General features: G+C 36.3%; 1 protein-coding gene and 1 long non-coding RNA gene across 2 annotated transcripts in view; one reads left to right on the top strand and one right to left on the bottom strand.

Moving 5' to 3' along the window:
• Window positions 1-2298: 2298 nt before the first annotated feature.
• LOC128868780 (NKAP family protein) lies at window positions 2299-19364 on the top strand. Its single transcript, XM_054111285.1, has 8 exons — window positions 2299-2600; window positions 13022-13230; window positions 13298-13363; window positions 13437-13586; window positions 14331-14440; window positions 14501-14612; window positions 15112-15567; window positions 18913-19364. The coding sequence occupies exons 1-8, from the start codon at window positions 2583-2585 to the stop codon at window positions 19190-19192; spliced, it is 1401 nt and encodes a 466-aa protein (XP_053967260.1). The 5' UTR covers window positions 2299-2582; the 3' UTR covers window positions 19193-19364.
• Window positions 14047-20705, bottom strand: part of LOC128868785 (uncharacterized) — a 45897-nt gene continuing 39238 nt past the window's right edge. Inside the window, exons 2-3 of the long non-coding RNA XR_008455159.1 lie at window positions 14704-14823; window positions 14047-14606 (exon numbers count right to left, since the gene is read on the bottom strand). This is a non-coding gene — a long non-coding RNA (uncharacterized LOC128868785). The remainder of the gene's footprint in view (window positions 14607-14703; window positions 14824-20705) is intronic.

Here is a 20705-nt window from a genome sequence, read left to right as displayed (position 1 = left end):
TAAATAACGGCTATAAGTTTCTATGGAGTGTATTGTCCGAAAGACTGAAGCCCACCATCAACCAAGTGATTGAACTTTATCGGTATGGCTTTAGGCCTCAAAAATATATAATTGAGCAGATATTCGCAAATCGCCAAGTCTTGGAAAAGACCCACTAAAGGATAATCGACACACACCATCTTTGAGTACAAAAAAGAGTTGCCTATGCCATGACATTACCGACATTAACAACCGCGCTGTTAGTTCTGCGTTTCCTAAGCTAGATAAAGAAGCAAAGCGAATGGATCTGGTGGTGACCAAGGACTAGACAAAGTACTTCGGCACCCACATCTTTGTTGATAGTTTTGATTTCAAGTAGTAAGATACTTCGCTTATTTAGGAACCAGCATTAACACGGATAATAATGTCAGCGTTGAAATCCAATGGGGAATCTCTCCTGCCAACAAGTGCTATCTTGGACTAAGTTAGCAATTGAGCAGTAAAGACTTCTCTCGACGAACACAACTAACACTATGAGCGACTTATCATGCCTGTTCAATCGCATGGTGCAGGAGCTTGGAAGATGATAACATCCGACGAGACATCCTTTGGAGTGTTTGAGAGAAAGACTCTGCGGAAAGTTTATAAACCTTTGCACGGCGAGTATTGCAGGCGAACAGGGAAATGCAGCGGCTCCACTGGACCTGTTATACAAATGAATACAAACGCTCCGGCTTTGAAAGTATTAGAAGCAGTATCAGTTGGTGGTATCAGAGGAAGAGAAAAGCCTTCTCTGCGTTGGGAAGATCAAATGGAGAAAAACTTAACTTCCAACTAGCACCGCTTGGCACCGGTTGTTAAACTTGGCCAAAATCGCTTAAGCGGTTATCGCGCCAATTAAGAAGAATTAAAAGTTGTATGGCTTTTTAAGTTTTAGTTCAATGGAAAACAAGTCTGAAGTTGCTGAAGAATTCCGTTGATTTTTCTTTTTAATTTTTGTTATTTATAATTTTCTCGATATATCTATTAAAGAAAAATTGCTCAAAAATGGTAGAAAATATAAAAAGAATTAACCCGAACCTAGACCTGGTTGTTATAAATTAAAAAAAAATGTATTCAAGCATACTTTTGTATATATAATATATATATTTATACGAAAAAGAGTAAATATCTTTATATATAAAAATGAATGTTTTTCTGTAGGTCCTCGATGAACTCAAAAACTACTGGACCGATTATTATAAAAATTGGTATATATGTACTTTTTCACGGAGAAGGTTTGTAGAATATGCTCCCTGCTGCCACTCGCCACCAGGTGGCGCTGCAGAGTAGCAACTTTTGCCCCGTTCAACCGATTTTTTCGAAATAAACAAAATCAATAAAATGGTTTAGAATGTATTGAATATTTGTGTACTGATTTTTCTTTAAAGTTATTTTTCTTAACTTTATCTTAGTTGTTGGCGTAGCAACGCTCGCTGGGTACAGCTAGTAGTACTCGTATATATATTTATATATATTTTCCTTTTCACTAAATATTTTCCTTAACCCTACTCGATTTTGCGACCTTCTCTTTAATATTTCAAAGAAATATATTACATTTATATTACTTACGTGAATTTAGTAAATTCTGCTACTCAACATATTCGCAGAATATCCATTGAGTCCGATTTTCATGAAAACTTTAATTTATCCACCCAATAGCTTATTATGAAGTCGTTGACATTGAAATAAATAAAATTCCAGCCAAACTTTCAACGCAATTTAGATGGAGATTTGCATATGCTTATAAAACCATACACTTATACATAAGCCTACAATTATCCCCATACATACATAGATATGTGCGTAAAAAAACACACACACATGCCACTGCTTTTTTAGCAGAAATTTCAACTATTCTCATTACATTTTCCGTTTAGCTTTTTTGTTTTGTTTGTGTTTAATTTTTATTATCTCTCTATTTCTACTCTGCACATTCTGTATGATTTTAATGAATTTTAACTAAGTAACTACTTTTCCATGCATAGCCACGGCATTGCCAATTTTCTGATTCTGAGCTAACAAAAGCATACTCTCGCCAACGAGCGTAAATACATCCTCCCTTCGCCACCGGTGCGATCTCTAATCCACTCAGGCAGCTGCGCATGGTTTCTCTTCGCTTCACCATTACCAATGCTATGTCAATGATTTAAGCCAAAAGCTACCAAAAATTATTACAATGTTATTAAGCGGCTAACTAATGGGTAGCAAAGAGTGAAATATTAAATAAATACCAGCCCAAGAGTCGGGATGCGCGCATTCGCATTGTGTTTACAAAACTAGAAAGTCAACGGTACGCAGACTAACTTAACTCATCAGCCAGGCAGAGATATCGACCGCCTGTGGCTTTAAAATAAGTAGTGGTCAGCCAGCATAAAATTTGTATTCTAAGCATATATAGATACATACAGACAATTCACGTGAATTCGCAAAGTGTGGGACAAATGTGGTGTTAAAGTGAAGATAAAAAATTCTGAAACTTGTACAAAAGTCTTTGTGTGTGGTGAATTACATTTTTAAAATCAGATTGTTGTACAAGTGTTGGTTGCTCACAACGAATAAAGATGAAACAACTCAAGTTGGTATGTAAATAATTTTTTTGTAAATATTAAAAAAAAATTAAATTGGAAAGACTAATAATTTTTAAAATCACAAAAAGGAAAAAAATATGGTACAATTTTGCAAAACTTTTGGCAGCTCCTTGTTTTCTTAATTTATTGCGTACAAGGCCTATTATGCACCACGTCCTTTGTTTGGATGTTTTTCCTTAAACGTTTTATGCCGCCTCCGAAGGACAGAACATTTTTTATTATGAGAATCTTTTTCAAGGAAAAAAAGCATACCGAGGTTTGCTATTGCCTGCCGAGAGGCAACCGCTATTAAAAAAATCTTTTCTATAATTTGGTGTTTCATTCCTGTGTTTTTGAACCTGTACGCTAGCCAATAGCAATCACCAATTAGGCTACGGAGGCCGCTTAAACGTACAAATACGAGCAAGTGCAATCAGGCTTCGGTAGAAAGTTTGCCTACACAAAAGGCCATTTAAACTATTGTAATTAGAACGAATTTAGTACTAATCAGTTCTACCTAGAGTTACATTTTCTAACCGAACTTCGTTGAAGGAATGCAGCAGGATTAAAGCTTTTTGCCTTTGTATGTTTTCGGGGCGACTACTTTTCACCAGGTTATAAACGAAATGACAGCCTCGGTAGTGATCAAGCTAGTTGAAATATCGGCTTGGTTATAAAATTTGCTTTATCACACAGACCTTTTAGTGTTCATTCCAAAACTTGAACTAGAACTTCAGACTACTAACTATCTAAAAAATTTCAGTATAATTTTACTTTGCCGGGAGGACTGGAGGTCGTCCAAAGTAACTATGTCATTAACGATTGTATGTATATAAGTAGATGGCTTAAAGCTGGGCCAAAAAAAATCGAGCTGAGTTTTTTGTAGGTATTGCTAATGATAGCGTTTCCTGACTACTTGTATTGTAGGTTGTATTCAAGACAGAAATCATAGCTATACCCAAATGTAAGTGCCACCTTCAAATATATGCTGAACAAATTCAGGAACTAGAGTGTATTTATATTTACTCGTACAGTTGGACTGCGCTCAAATAACTTAGCTCGCGGGATATTAAATCGAAGCTATTTTAAATCGAAATCGAATGCATTGAAACATCCAGTACGATCACGCTTGATGAGAAAGCTTCTTATGAAAAATCTACCATTTGGATGAGACATAAAATTGTGGGAGCTTCTATTTATAATAAAACATCAACAGGCATACCAAATATCTTTCAAGGATTTATACGGAGGTATTTGCTTTGTGAAGCAAAAAATCAGAGATTAAAGGACCTCGTATTGACTAAAACGTCCCGATTGTTGTAATAATTGAAATTCTAAGCAATCTGGCTTAAATTCACACTATTACAAAAAATGTATTTATTCTGAATTGTCGTAGATCTCTACAAATTACGTCTCAATAAAACTGACCGACCGCCGATTAGATCCCGCAGCTAAGGAAGAATATTGAAAATTGCTTAGGAAACGAACTTATGAGACAAAGAAAAATCTAGCAGATGATTTTAAATGAAGAGAAAAGACACTCGGAACATGAATATGCAACTCCCCACGGGTATATTAAAATAATAATAAGTCATTTCTAGAAAGTCCAACGGCATAATACAGGCTTCGTCATCTTTTATGTCGGTATGAAAACATTGAATAACTTTGAAAAAAAAAAAACAACTGATTTGTATAAGTGAGGTATTTTAATTTGGTTTAGTTATTTACAATTTATTGTAATATCAATTTTTTTGAATATAATATCAATCAAGTGACCACCTTTATTAGCAATCACAAACTGAGATCTTTTTTCTGCGTTGCCTACTGAATTGACGTATCGAAAACATATACGATATGTTGAAGTCGATCGGTTGGTAAATGACAAAGTTATTCAGCGTTTACATACCGACATAAAAGATGGCGCACCCTGTACATACATTACAGATTTCGTGTTCGAATGCCCAGCACTGTAAAGAAGGTGGAAGAGAGTCTAGTTTATGCTTATCGAGAGACCATTTTTCTCCTTCTACAAAGTCTTACTTCAAATTTTTGATTTTCGATAGCGTAATACCATCATTCGCATATTTTTCTTTATTGCAGGAATATATGCTCTTATTGTTGGTCACCAGACCAATAGCTTTAGTGACTTTACATCAATTTGTTTCGTGAATTGTATGAAGTGCGACCCTCATTGATGTAGCAGTTTAGCCTTCTCTCTTAGCCTTAGGAGTTTTGTTTTCACCACAAAAATAAAAAAATATATGAAGAAACACCTACATCAGTGAAACATACACGTCGTTTGTTGAAGAATTTACTCACGGGGTAGAAATGACATTTGAGTAAGGATTTTAGTAGCTGAGCGATTCCATGTCAACTAATATAAGTATTTTCAACATTGCTGTAATATTTTTTTAAATTTGTTTATTTGTAGGCTTGAGTAAGAAGTAAACTGAATAATTTTTGAAAAAAAAAAAAATTAAATTTTGAGATTTACATAATGTTGAAAATTATGGTGGGGAGTATATTAAAGTTAAATGTCTTCGGTTTTGTTACATTTAAATCTTTTTTTATATTTAAATATAAAATATGCGTTTTAAAAAAAGGGTTTGGTAAAAAAATTAGTTTTGTGCTCAAAATTTTTTAGAAAAAGTTTTTTTTTTATTAATTTTTAAAAGACACATTTTTTGTATTCTTGTCATTAATAATCGAGATTTTGTTCACTAATATCCGAAAGTTTCACAGCGGAATTCCCATTACTTTTCTAATTATATTCAAACAGGTGCCAAGCCAACAAAAAATACTGTGTATCTGCTTGCTAATGTCGTAGCGATGCTTCGATCGATTTGCAAACGGGCGTAAAAATAAAAAAGAATAAAAAAAGTCTAAAGGTGCGTGTTTTTCCAAATTATAAACAAAAAAAATTACAGAAAATTTTTACCAGTAAATTTAATAGTTTTCAAACATATTTTTTGCAAAAAATAAAAAACAAAAAATTATAAAAATCTTAAAAAGAACCGAAGATATTTCACTGTAAACACTCTATACCAATAAATTCAACATTGAATATTTCACAAAATTATTAAATATTTTTCAAAATTTGTTCCATTTACTCCTAATTATACTCAAACCACGCACTAGTCTAATTTTCAGAAAAATGGACGACAATGTTCAAAATACTTGGATCACTTGGCATGGAATGGCTCAGCAGTCTACTATAAATTGATTGCCGCTTCCCAATACCCATTTTGTTGTGGATACAGAATAATGTGTTTATTTTAGCTGTCACATTACTTTAGTGGTAGAATGGATTAGTAATTCGCGAACTATTCGGAGACATGACCTTACCAGTGTAGATCAACCGCAAAGGTTACACGACTCCTTCTCGTGTTGTCGAATGCAGCTTTGACATCGACAAAAATATGGTGGGTGTCAATTACCTTTTCATGGGTCTTTTCCAAGACTTGGCGCCTTGCGAATATCTGAACGATTGTAGATTTTCCAGGTCTAAGGCTACACTGATAAGGCCCAAGCAGTTGGCTGATGGTGGGCTTCAATCTTTCACACAATACGCTCGCTAGAAACTTATAGACGATATTTAGAAAATCAATCCCGCGATAATTGGCGCAAATTGCTGAATCATCCTTCTTATGGATTGGGCAGAGCACACTTAAATTCCAATCGGCAGGTATGCTTTCATTCGACCATATTTTACATCAAAGCTGCTGCATGCTTCTCGCCGCCAGGAATAGCTCAGCCGGCAGTCCGTCGGCTCTCGCGGCTTTGTTGTACTCTAGCTGCGTTATCGCTATTCTCACCTCGTCATGGTCGAGTAGCGGAACAATAGTTCCGTTGTCAACGATTGGGATATCGGGATCTTCACATTCTCTGTGACATATGCTCTCTCTTAAGTACGCTCTGGAATGCAGACACTAGTCTTTGTTTTTACAGGAAAACACCCCGGTCTTGAATGACGCTCGTCCACCGAAGTGAACGACAGTATTTGGCGACGAAGTCTATCTCCCACAAAAAATCCAACACCTGTAGTAAACGTCGCAAGGTCCAATGCTTTTCTTGCCTTGCCCCGTCCAACGCATATCCTGAGTGCCAGTAATGTCAGCCTTTGTTCTAACGAGGACATCAATCAGCTGGCCAATTGTCCTGGGTTACTTCGTCTTCTCACATTAGGTCACTCTCGAACGGGTGTTCGGAAGCTACCCGGAGAATACTTGGGTGAAGCCTGGAAATTGTGAGCTGCTTGGACCATATGTAGAAAAATGGTTCTGGCCACTCCTAAGTGAATGACAATCAGTGACTTTCCCCACTTACATAGGGAACTCTACATATGGAACCATCCTCAAAATTCTTCTCTTAGTATTTGTTTAAACACATCTACAATGTTAGTCGCATCTTCCATGATTTAATATGGGAATTTTGCTAGAAAACTTATGTACATTAACTGCGAGTGTCGATCGCAGCGCATACTTTACCATGGGTATTTGAGATCAACTTTTACTTTCAGTATTAGAATCGATTTTATTATGCAATGGACAATTACTCACACTAGTGGACGGCGATTAAAATTATATAAAAAATAGTAAAAAACAAAAGAGTATCACAAAAAGTTATTATAAAAGTGCTATGTGTCTATGCCCCTGCAAAATAACCATGACCACACACATACGAACATACCTACTTACAGCCTGGCACATTATGATTCGTATATACTCACAAACATATATTGGCGATCTTGTGTGCCTGATATATACATATATATGTATGTATGTCTGAATAATTTTTTCTAAACCACAGCATAAGCGGAAGTGGTTCCTGATGCTTGACTAGCAATGCGTGGAGAGCGCGAGCGCGCACGTTTCGACATGTGGCCAATTGACTTTTCTGCTAGGCTGTAAGTAACGTTGTTGTGGTAGTTGAAGCTGATGTTAGTGCTGTTGCTAAAGAGCTCTACTACCATATATGCTTGTGTTTATTGTTTTTGCATTTTAACTAATGACGCTAAAGTATTGCCCATCAGGGCTGCCGAAGGCATAAAATGATGTCAATGTAATTCATCATAACTTTATACAAAAAACAAAAAGAGCAGAAAATATACTAAAGTAAAATATAGAAAAATATCCCAAAAATTGTGCTCAATTTTGAACTAAATAATTATTGCGGAGTACTAACGAAAATTTATTTATTATACTGCTTTAATTAGATCCGGTGCGCGGTAATGGCGCTACCATACACTATTTTATGACCGATCATTATGGACGTGTTGGTGACAGAGGTGTCACCAGTAAAGTGTTAAACGGACTCACTCCACATAATACATTTACATTCACATACTATGCCATATGTACATACACATGACTATGCAGCAGACTTTTATTGTTGTTACACAATCAAGTCAGGCATGCGAGTGTGTATGGACGCCTGGGGAAAATTATGATTGACATTCTGCGATATGTTAGCGAGTACGAGTAAGTGAGGTTTAAAGCGAAATGCTTTTCATCTACCCATGAAATAACATAATTCCGATTAATGCCGATTTCTGGCTTGCAGTTGCTTGGCTATATATGTATATACCTACATGAATACCTATGTGTGTATCTACTACAAATAAAATAAATAATTGGCGCGCAAACTTCTGTTAGGTGTTTTGGTTACTCTCTACTATAAGTATAGATATTCATATGTTTTATTGTAATAATCGTTCTAATAATCGCTGTCGCGTTTGTCCCAAATAGCTGCTGAATTGTAAAATCAAATTGAACTAATGCGTTTGCGATCGACGGCGCACACAGTTCAGCGGCATGAAGATTAATCGATAACGAGATTATTGCCCCCATTTCTCAGCAACTATTTTTGGTGTTCTGCTGCATATGTGGATGTGTGTACGCTTTAATTGATTTTCCATAAATTACCGTTTTGCCTAAACAATTTTAATATGCTAAAACTGATTTAAAGCGGTGAAATCGGTTGTTGAATAAGTGTATGGCAATACAATGGCAATTTCAATGTACTTTACATCTTAATGCATGAAGGAAAAATTGTATTCTTACTCAAAAATGCTGGCATAGTTCGAAGGAATTCATCTGCAGCCTTCTTCTTGGCTGGTTTAAATGATATTCGTCGAGGTTAACCCACCACGTCAGCAATTTAGTTCTGATTCGGGTGGATCTTACGTTAATTCAGAATCATCGTTTATTTACTTATTTATTATTAATAAATCTAGAAATACATGATTTCCTACAGACAAACTTAACGAGATTAGTTGGTACTTATATAAGAGGGTCGTTTGAAAAATCCGTGTAAAGTCGGTATTATGCTTAGTTAGTAGCATATCTTGAAGAACACACACCAAGTTTTAGTCAGATAGAAATATTACTTTGCGTTTGGCATTCGTTTGAATCGAGGTTGGTTGGTTGGTTGGTTAGTGTAAGTGGTGATTCTTCCAGAATCCAACTAGCGCTTCCATACCATTTTGTTGCCATATCCTCGTTACCAACTTGTTTACCAGTTATTTACAGCATGACTATATCCAGTCTGTGCGGTTCTGGAACCTTATCAGGTTGTTGACATCTAAGCCAGACAGACATCTAAGTTCCGGACTCTCGAACAGCGGTTTACCCAGGGTTAACACGCTGTCCTTCCATAGGGCACGGCATTCGCAGAGGAAATGGAAGATTGTTTCCTTTTTCTCCGGTTGTTTACAACTGTGACAATGTGTGTTGTGAGGGATGCCCATTTTGGCTGCTTGTTCTCCCACAGACAAAAGCCTGTTATGACTGCCGTTAGTCTCCAGGCGTCCCGTCGTTTCATGTTTATCAATGTTGACGATTGCTTAAGGTTGTAGATGGGCCATAACGTTCTGCTAATTTTGCATTTCGTCTGGTCTCTCCATCTACAATCTGCGATTCGGAGGTATTTTGGGGAAATTGCACTCTTGACTGCACTTAGTGGTGTGAATACCAATTCTGCAAGAGCGTTATTCATGGCAGATCCCTATCTTGCCAGTTCATCCGCTTTTTACCTTCGATGCTCCGATGTCCCGGGACCCAGATTAAGGTAACTTTATGGTTTTCGCTCAAGGTGATAAGGCTAGTCCTGCTTTGCTCCACCACTTTGAATCGAGGAAGTCGAGTGTTTTTCCTTTTCCATCTCGCCAATGCACCAGCTCACGCGTTAGCAGTTGTGGTCGCAAAATTAATAGAAACTGAGTTCCAACTCGTTTCACATTCCCCCATATTCTTCAAACTTGGCTTCCGCGGTTCCCTCGGATTACTATTTGTTCCCCAATCGGAGAAATGGCTGGCGGGAAAAGTATTTTATTCAAACGAGTAGGTGATTGCAGAAACGAATGGCTATTTTTCAGATTTGGACAAATCGTATTATTCGGATGGGATCAATAAACTAGCACATCATTGGACGAAGTGTATAAGCCTAAAAGTAGGCTATGTAGAAAAATAGAAAAGGTTTACCCGAAACAGTTAAGCAGTTTTTATTTTTGTACGGACTTTTGAGGCGACCCTCGTACATATTTAATTCATTCAATAACAATTTGAAGGTTTTTTTAAAAGACAAAAACTGGCGAGCCAAAGGATCTGAAATTTTATAAAATTCACTCAATGTTGTATGTATTGAAGCATGAAAGACTTAAACCATTCTAACCCGCTCTAGAGAGAATAAATCACTACATACATAGAAAATAATGTCTCTGTGAAAAACTTAAACGATGGATGGCGGTAAGGTTAAGATTTTTCGAATGATGCCGACAACTCAATATATGTAGTATTATTACAGTGAAACCTTTGCTTGCGGACACCTCCCATAATCGGACAAAAGCCCAAGAACCATATTTTAACTTGAATTTTTAGAACAATTGGACATTCTTATAATCGAACACGGACACTCGTTTGCTTATTTTTATATTTTTACCACCTCTCGTGTATGCGGACGCGGAGCTCTCGGTAACGGACAAATAGAATTTATTTCTGGATAAAAAGGTTAAGAAAAAGAGGGACTCTCATCCACGAGGAATGAAGATCAGTCATTGAAAAAAGATAATTAAAATAACTAAAGCGAACGCTGCCTCTATTTAACCAAGTTCGTTTTGCAAAAATAAAATCCGTACAAAAATATCCCTATTTCCATACGAAAACTTTATGTCAGAAAGTGTTTTTGTTTGTTGAACAGTTTCATTTACATCTTTAACTCCCATAAGCAAATAAAAATTATTTTTACTTTAGGCATAACTTAATTCGTGGCATAACTAAAAGTGTGAATAGGCCTTCAACGTTAATTAAACCTAGGACAAAAAGTCGATGCTTCTTAAACCTATGCTCCTATCTGCTTTTTGCTCCTATCTGAATAAAGTTTTACGTATGATGCAATACCTCAAATACATATGTGACCTGGTCTACGAAAAGGTACCTTACGTGCGAAAACAAGTTTTCGAGAAAACAGCAGTTAAAGTTTAAACTTCTAAAAACCCTTGTAACTTTTTTAAATATTAATATTTTTCAATCCGGTTTGGCTTATTTTCTTCAGCATAGATCACAGTATCAATAAAATCACAGAAGCAGTGAAAAACATTTTTTTATATATAAATAAATAAGAAAAAGTTAATGCAAGTCGCAAAAATCGTTTTAAAAAATAAGTTAGCTTTTGTATTTTCGTATTTGTACTTTTCTTTTTTTTTTACTTTTAACAAACTTTTAAACAAATTGTGACTTTCTGGTTTTCACCATTTTAAAGAGCCTTCCACACACTATTCGAATGAACAAAAAAGTGAAAAACGATTTTTTGACACGTAAGGTACCTTTTCATAGACCAGGTCACATATGTGAAAAATCAAAAATTTTTCCCCAGAACTGATGCGACTTTTCATGCAATTTCAGAGCAATTATAATTCACTGACTTACATTCAACTAAAATTTTTCACCGGTCGTAATCATCAACATTCCATCAAAATTTTGATCAATTTCTGTTTTGTTTTCGAAGTTTCATTATTTTTGTATCAATATATTTCATGTATAAATTTAAAAAAATTCCACAAACTTCCTATCCCAATACCACATTTGTCATCAGAAATTGTAGAAAAATATTTGGTATGCAGTTTTGTAGTCCAATAAATTTTAGTAGAATAAAATGCAAGTTTGGAGGTGCTGAAAAATCACGTTGGCGTTCATAGTTTGTTTCTTTAAAATTTTCTCCACATAACGAATAAATGACATTATTTTTTAAAAGAGAAAACGGGTAACACCAACAGCGAATAAGTGTTAAAATAATCAGAAATAAAAAATATTCAAAATGTTGATGCGCAACCATTTTGTCGCGGAGTGTATTTTTTCGCAGTTGGCTATAACGAGATTTAAAAAGCGGGTTATGGAAGCTGGAAGCACCAAATTTAAATATTTGTTCTATTCTTAAAAAAAATTGATATTTAACGTTCCGTATTAAGAAACAATTTAATTCACGCTTACGCCCTTTATTGGGTGTTTGTGTCCTACATCACGACGTGTCACATAAATGGAGATACCTACAGTTTCAACCTGACTCCGAACGGTAAATGGTTGTTTGTGAAGAGTTTTTTCATGGCAGAAATACACTCGGAGATTTGCCATTGCCTGCCGAGAGGCGACCGTCATTAGACCAAACTTTTTCATTCATTTGGTGTTTCATGACCGGAGGTTCGAACCACCGCCAGCTTAAAAACCACACTAAGCAGTATATTTTAGTGGCGAATTACTCGGTGGTTCTCTACTCCCCAGATACGGCAACTTTGTTTGTTGACAAATCCGTCCAGTGTGAAATGAGCTTCATTACTAAGGGGGAAAATTAATATACTATATTTGACGATATGTTGTTCTTAAAGATCGACCATTTAGTATAATAAATTTGAATAATTTTAAAGCATGATTTTATGATGCAAGTGTCCATGGTTAAAATTGCATTTCTGTCCATTTGACAAATGTCAAAGATGAGTGGCCAGCTATTCTATCGCCCCGAGTAGTGGTTGCGATTATTGAAAGTGTCTTTGGCCGTACTTACCCTTTCAAAATGGAGAATTTTGATTACTCTACATTATTCTGCTTGATATCTGAACATATCGGTGTTGCAGTTGGAGGAAAGACAAATGAGCATATGGTATAAAAGCTTCGTATAAATATTATAGGTCCAGAATATAGAGGTGATGCCCATCTCGTGCCGTTATTCCGCTCTCAGTTTATTTGTCGTAATCGCTGTGTATGTGACGACACTTGACCAACTTGTATAGTTCCTTCTTCTTCATTGCATTCTTGTTGTTCGAAAAAACAAAAAACAAAATTTCTCTCACGCAACTGCATCAGTGTGACGTCACGCCCCTCTGATGGGCGTATCATTATTTTCTATACTTTAATATAACCCATAGAAATTTCTCATTTATTTAGGCAATATGGTTGGTGTTATTGCTTCAGCAAGAGTGGATCACTCTATCCACAGCGGCGCAGCAACAAGCCCCGTCAAATAGTCAATCATCCATCGTACAATTGTACGATTCGAATCGTGGAGAGGCAGCAGCGCCACCATCAGAAAGCGCATTGGGTTCAATATACCGCAAGAGTCGCCAATCGAGATGTGTTCGGTGCTATGAAGAACGGTAAGTTGGAGTTAGGGGAAATTAGTATATTGAGATAATTCAATACGGACATTATTTTAAATTTTAGCAACGGTGATGATCGCAGTCGTAACTATGGCAGTGGCGGCTATTCTAGTCGCTCAGCAGACAATTGGTATGGGACAATGTGATTTGGTTAACAAAAAATGTGGTAAAAATTATGATAAAAAAACAAAAAATATTTTCAGGTACTACCCATATGAACGATACGATGATCGTTATCGTTCAGAAGATCGTTATCGCTCCGATGATCGTTATCGCTCCGATGATCGCTATCGTCCCGACTATGACCGATATTCCTCTTCCTACTCGGCGGGATCTTCATATTATCGCGACAGGTTTGTAAAATAATATATAAAAATTTACTATACTATATTTATGATCAGTTCTATAGGTTTTGACTAATTAAGTCGCAATTGTAAAGTATAGAATTAGATATGTATTCGAAACTTTTTAATTGAAAGCTTTAAAGGTAGTAGCAACTAAGAAGAGTTTACACGATCAGCAAGCTAGCTCATTAAACATCAAATAAAACGTCGATCATATAAAAACTGTTTAAATATCCTACGGTCAGCAAAATTTAATTGAAGCTTGCATGACGTCACCCATAGTGAGTTATGACTGTTCGCTTGCGTGATTGTCTACAATGGAGTTTCGCATATAGCTTATAAAATATTAGAAACGTATAGTTCAGCATATATATGTACATACTTATATACACGTACATACTAATACCTGTATTAAATGAACGATAATTACAGTACATGAGTGGGGATACTCATTTTTCTTCTTCTCTTCTTGTATTAAGTGCAATTCTTGCAAAAGAATACATTTTCGAATAATTTACATCTATATGAAATCAATTAATATAAAATTTACAATGATTTCATATGATGCGACCATACGATGAGGTCTACCTTTCGTCTCCAAAGCGAGCATCCTTCTTATTTGAGTGAATCTAAAATAATCAATATCACTATTCTCTTCAACATTTATCATTTTCAGCGTTTTTGAACTAGCACAGTTTTATTTCATTGTGATCGCTTTAACTCCCTGCTAATTTTCTATTTTTCTTTACGCAGAGACGATCGTTTAGGCTCGAAAACCTATGATCGCTATGACGGGCGCGGATACGATCGCTACGATCGCCGAGGCGGTTATGATCAGGAGCGTATCGGTGATTATTATCGTGGTACGTTTGGTCTGAAAAGTAAGATAAAGAAAGTTTTTAAACTGAATCACCTCTTCACAGATCGATATTATGAGCGTCCACGTGGCGGCAGCTACGATCGTGACTACCCCGATCGTTCCTCTTCATCGCGCTATGATTATCGCAATTATCGACCTTGGGATGAAACCTACAGGTAATGTAACGCTGAGCATTTACAATGTTTTTAAAATTTAAATGGTAAAAGTATATCGTAGAATTTGTGTTTAACTCTTCTGTGTACATACCTGTATATGTAATATGTATAGGAATCTGCTTTACCTTCTTTATTTCCTTATATTTTAAATGTGCAATATCTCTCTTCTTGTTTTCATTGCATATTGTCTCTCTACCGTCACTGTAAAATACTGCAAAACAACAACAACACAAATTTGTAAAATATAAACAACAAAAATGATTAAAAACAAAAACAATAACACCAACAAATCGTTGAAATCAACACAAAAACTCTCTCTGCCTGTCCGCTGGGTGTCCACCTGTTGCACTTGTTTTCCTTCTAAACTAAACTATGTATGTATGTGTAAATCCACCGCTACTAAACGCGCGCACTCACACAATTGTACATACAAAATGTATCCCTTATGCTCTTGCGTCCACATGCCTCATGCCCTCATTTCCCTACCAATGGTCTCCAGAGGGCAGTCGGGTTTCGACAATTCCGGACGTGGCTATTATTTCGCAGGCGAAAATAGCGATCGCAGCCGCTATCCGTCCAAATCTGTCTACGATCAGCGTCGCTTTTCGTCGCCCTGTGGCGTACAAGTCACCGATTGCCCCTATGCTGCCGGCGGTAGCAGCGGCGGTGGCTACAGTGGTACAACGCAAGTTACCTCACGTCCCATAACTAGCCAGCATGGATATGATTATGGTTATAGATATGGCATGGAAAGTAGTGGTAGGGGTAGTGATAGCAGAAGCGGAAGCGGCGCTGGCGCTGCGACGCGCAACACAAGTACCAATAATAGCAATAATTCCAGCAGTACCCAGGGCTGGAATTATGTAGACGAACGTGATAAAGAGTCAAACATGCGGGGAAACAGTAGGGATGGGGAGAGAGGTCGTGAACGGGAGCGAGACAGGGATCAGCAGAGGTAAGTTTTAATGGTTAGAGTTCTACAAAGTGTTGACTATTATATTTGTAATAATAAGTATACCTAAAATTCATAACTAACATTCATAATTATTTCTATTAAAGGCTTTTGCAATCATTAAGCTTTTTAGACACCTAAGAATTTTATTGGGTCAATAGCAGGAATGTGGACTTAATAACAGGTGGTGAGACTATTTGTTTGAAAGAGGTTAAGGGTTAAGAAAAAGTATAGTGCTGTAAGTTATTGTATCACAGTGCTCAGTAATATTGGCTCGAAAGTGTAGGTATAGATTCTTTAAAGGCTACGTTTTATATACGAGGTGTGTTCAAAAAGTATCGCGAATTTTGTGTTTTTTCAAAAATTATTCATTAATTTCTATTTTGTCCCCTTCAAAGTAATCCCCATAAGATATTATGCACTTATGCCAACGTTTCTTCCTATCTTCGAAGCACTTCAAAAAATCATTTTTTTATCTTGTTCAGTTCCTCCTTCGATGCCGTCTTTATCTCGTCAATCGTAGCGTAGCGTCGCCCTTTCATGGGCCTCTTCAGTTTCGGGAACAAGAGAAAGTCACAAGGGGTCAGATCTGAAGAATACGGTGGCTGTGGCTTCATTAGTGTGTTGTTTTTGGCCAAAAAGTCGTGCACAAGCAACTATGCGTTATCGTGATGCAAGAGCCAATTTTTGTTCTTCCACAAATCCGTTTTACCCTGTGGCAAGAACTCCTGATGCACAACGCCCCTGCAATCGATTAAACGGTAAGCAAAACTTTTGCATTTGACCGAACTTGGCGCGCTTTTTTCGGTCTTGGTTCGTGCGGCAGCTTCCATTGAGTTGATTGAGCTTTGGTTTCCACGTCATAACCACAAACCCACGATTCGTCACCAGTTATGACCCTCTGGAACAAATTTGGGTCGTCGCGGATAGAGTCCAAAATTTCATTAGCAATGTTCATGCGATGCTGTTTTTGATCGAAATTGAGTTTTGGTACGAATTTTGCGGTAACCCGTCTCATGCCCAAATCATTGAAAAAAATCGAATGGCACGACCCAATCGATATGTTTAGCTCCTCAGCAACTTCTCTAACGGTGATTCGACGATTGGCCAATACCATTTTCTTCACTTCATCAATTTTTTCGTCTGTTATTGAAGTGCTCGGGCGACCGGCACGGTTTTCGTCGTTCACATCTTCTCAGCCTTCTGAGAACATTTTGTACCACCGATAAACGTTGCTTTGGTCCAAAGTAGCTTCTCCATATGACGCAGTCAACATTCGGAATGCATCCGCGCACTTAATTTCGTTTTTCACACAAAATTTGATACAGGTTCTTTGATTCATCTTTTTGAATAGGTGAAAATCGAGGCGAGCCGAACACGTGCAAGCAAACCAGCTATCAACAATTAACTGAACATTGAAAATGGCCGAACTCGTCGGCAAGAGTGAGAGACATGAGATTCGAATATACGTAACTTGCGAAAACTCAAAATTCGCGATACTTTTTGAGCACACCTCGTAATTGTCAAAGATAGAATGTTTGCAGAAAAGTGTGATTACTTGTTCAATGACTTTGAAGGCAGTAGCTATGCCCAGAAGTTTGATGATTGCATTGAACGAGACTGTGTGCTGGTTTCTTCCAATAGTACGACCCCTAATTTTCTGATTGATCTGTCAAATAGTTGTTTTGGTTAATGTCGGCCCAAGAATAGGCACTTGTGCTTACAAAAATATCAGCGCAACATTTTTTAAAGTTTTGACTATTCATTTTTTTTTATAAAAATATAAAAAAAAACCATATCACTCAAATTTCAAAAATGCTATTGCAATTTTGATGCAAACTTTTTGATTTGCAATCTTATAAAAATTTTAGGCATGCACTGGTAACCCATTTAATTTTGATATATTGGTGCGCCAGTTAAAAGTGTTTGAAAATTCACGTTGATTTTTGAAAACTTTTTTTGACGGTACGAGTACTATGCATTTTCTTCTACGAGTATATAACGAATGCTGCAATTTTTCTTATATGAAGAAAATGCAAAAAGTAATAGTCAAATTGCCACTTCTTTTGCTGCCTATAATACAATATATAAATTTATGAACAAATTTGACAGTTTAAAACCACTGGAAATAAAATTTGACAACTTAGAGGCCAATAGACGACCAATGTTGTGGTCACTCAACTAAGGTCATCCCACCAGAAATGATCAAGTAAACACACGATATTACATTCGACCTACGGCTTATCACATTTATTAGTGATTACAGTTTTGTTCAAATATTTAAATACGATACCAATGGCAATGGTTTGATAATTTTAGAGAAATTTGGGCAATCAAATAAGTTTTTCTACCATTTTGAAACCTTGGTCGAAATGTTGTTTCATCACAATACACCAGTAACTGAGAATAGTCGGGACAATGGATTTCTCGTAGTGAACGAAGCAGGAGAGTGTGAGGGTGGGTTTGTCAGTCAACAGGTTTTAGGAGCAAAACTACCGTATTTGTCCAAGAAAAATCGAACTATCAGAACAACGAATTAAGGCACAAGCCATGACAGGGGGCTTGTCGAAATTGTATGAAATAGGTTATGTGTGTCATTGCGACAGCCAGCCCACCTACCTATCTACCTACCTAGCTTATGAATTGGCATCTCATCTAGCAAATTTTCCAGAGTGCGCTCTCTGCGATTATTATCTGTTCCCGAATATGAGGAAATGGCTTAAAGGACATTTAGTTCAAATGAAGAGATCACCGATGAATTAAATGCTTATTTTGAAGGCCTCTCGACATCCTATCAAATAGAAGGGTATCAAAAACCTTTGGAGAAACCTTGAATATAGAGCTCAAAGTAGGCTGTATTGAGAAATAAAACGTTTGCTGCCGAATAAAGTGTTCCTTATTTGAACATTTGAGGATCAGTGCCTCAGCTTACGTTGATCCAGATCCATTAAAATTGGGGTCATATTAACTGGATCGTTTTAATGCCAACTGTAACTAACTGATTCTAAACTAGTTAAAATTAGTTTCAAATAGTATTTTGTAGAGTAAAACTGGCTAACCAACTTTTTTTAAAAGAACGGACTGAATTTGCAGCTTCTTACCTCTTTGCGTTCTTCATGTCGAAGAAATGCAAATATTAGCATGAGACTATAAATATATACTCTACTGCAATATGGCTACGTTCTTTAAAAAATTAAACACATGAAATATATATGTGTGTGTGTATGTTTTTGCCACAATTTCTATCCGCACACTAAGTATTTTTATTCATTTTATAGTTAACTTAAATCTTCCTGTGAATGGGTAAAATAATTCAAAGAAGGCTTCTACTCCTCTCACCTCTTACAGCAATTCCTACAGTGGCAGACCGCCACGCCCATTAGGCGGCAGCTACCTCTTCGACCGGGACTCGAATGCGGTAGGAGATGACAAGACGACAAACAACGCAGCAGATAAAGGTATCAGTGGTGGCAATGCCGATGGCATCAGCAATATTTCATCGTCAACGAGTGCAGGACAAAACAGAGACATGAATAATGGTAATGGTGGTGGTGGCGATAATGGCAATGGCATTAGCGGCGGCGCGAATTCAATGCAAATGCAAGCAAACGTCAAGGACAAGCAATGAACAGATCATCAAATGTATTAAGTGTTGAGAAAGTCAGCAATTTTCATAATTTTATAACATCACAAAATCTAATTTATGTACACTGAAAAGTGAGATGTATGTCTGTATGTAAAAGGAACCAATTTTCGCAAATAAAGCATTTAATATGTGTAAGTTTTCCGAAATATGTGGAAATTTATAGACGGCTGGGTGCTAAACCATTTTAAATAAATTTTCAACAAAAGCAAAAAAAAAAATTGAATTAAAAAAAGGAGAAGTTTGTCAATTGGAAAGGAGTTTCTAAACCTAATGTAAACATGTTTTCCCAAGTTGAAAAAATATATTTCGATAAATGATGGCATATATGCATCTGGGCGTGCGGTGAGATTTTCTATAGAAGTGACCAATATGGGTATAGGTTATGTTTAAGGGCGGGTCGATTTAAAAATCGCTCATTGCTCTGTGAAAATCGTATTCTAGGGATCAAAATAAGAAACTTTGCCGAAGGAACCATACCTCTAAAACGAATTCTGATGTCCCCCAATTTAAAAATATCACCATTTTTGACCTTTACATGAAAAAATCAGCTAAATGGCTATGTTTTTTCTTTATTTTTATTTATTTATAATAATATTTATTATTTATTTATAATACAATAATATCTATTTTGCCTCTTAAGAAATTTATTTAGTCAGAACATATGTAAATGAAAAAATTAATTTAAGTGAGTTATAGAAAAGAAACTAAAAAGTTCGACCCAAATTGAGGGACATCAGAATTCGTTTTAGAGGTATGGTTCCTTCGGCGAAGTTTCTTATTTTGATCCCTACATATGATTTTCACAGAGCAATGGGCGATTTTTTTGCCTCCCCACAAATCGACCCATATATATATATATTTATATATGTATATATATATATATATATATATATATACCTATATGTAACTAGCTTTAACCCGCGGCCCCGCTCGCGTAGGAGTAGTTTTGAGGGATTTAGGATATGTACTCGTATATAAAAGAATTACAAACAATAATTGCATAGATTTTACAAGCAATAATTGCATAATTTTTTATTAATAACCATAATATTACGATACCTGGCGTCCGTTGCTATGCCTCGTTGAATAAAATCAAAACAACCAATCAAAAAAATATCAAGGAAAATTACTTTTATTAATTTTCTATCTCAAACCGTTTTTGAACTTTGCATTTGGGTCATAGTTGAACAGCTTATGCGGATTATGAAGTCTAGAGTGTGCTATAAATAGTGGGAAATAGGAAAAACCAAGATTTTTTATATTAAATTTAAACAAATATTCGATTATTAGTGACGAATGAGAGTGGTGGCGCGGCCTGGGGGCTGTGGTAAGGGAGTTCCATCATAAAAACATGCCTATAACCTTCATTGGGTGAAAATATGAATGTATAAAAATTTTTACGTCATTTCGTGTTGTCGTTTCGTAGTGATGCGCGGACAACGTAGAGACATTCACCTTTATAGTATAGATTGGCGCGTACACCCTTTTTAGGTGC

This window comes from Anastrepha ludens, chromosome 6 (genome assembly GCF_028408465.1).
Source record: "Anastrepha ludens isolate Willacy chromosome 6, idAnaLude1.1, whole genome shotgun sequence".
Classification (NCBI taxonomy): Eukaryota; Metazoa; Arthropoda; class Insecta; order Diptera; family Tephritidae; genus Anastrepha; species Anastrepha ludens.
The sequence above is the reverse complement of the archived record's forward strand: the minus strand, read 5'-3'. Positions and strand labels throughout refer to the sequence as shown.

Excerpts from the sequence above, each read along its gene's own strand:
- LOC128868780 (XM_054111285.1), top strand. Across the intron at positions 13,231-13,297 it reads GTTCGGTGCTATGAAGAACG|CAACGGTGATGATCGCAGTC; the intron begins GTAAGTTGGAGT and ends TTTAAATTTTAG. Across the intron at positions 14,613-15,111 it reads CCTTGGGATGAAACCTACAG|AGGGCAGTCGGGTTTCGACA; the intron begins GTAATGTAACGC and ends AATGGTCTCCAG.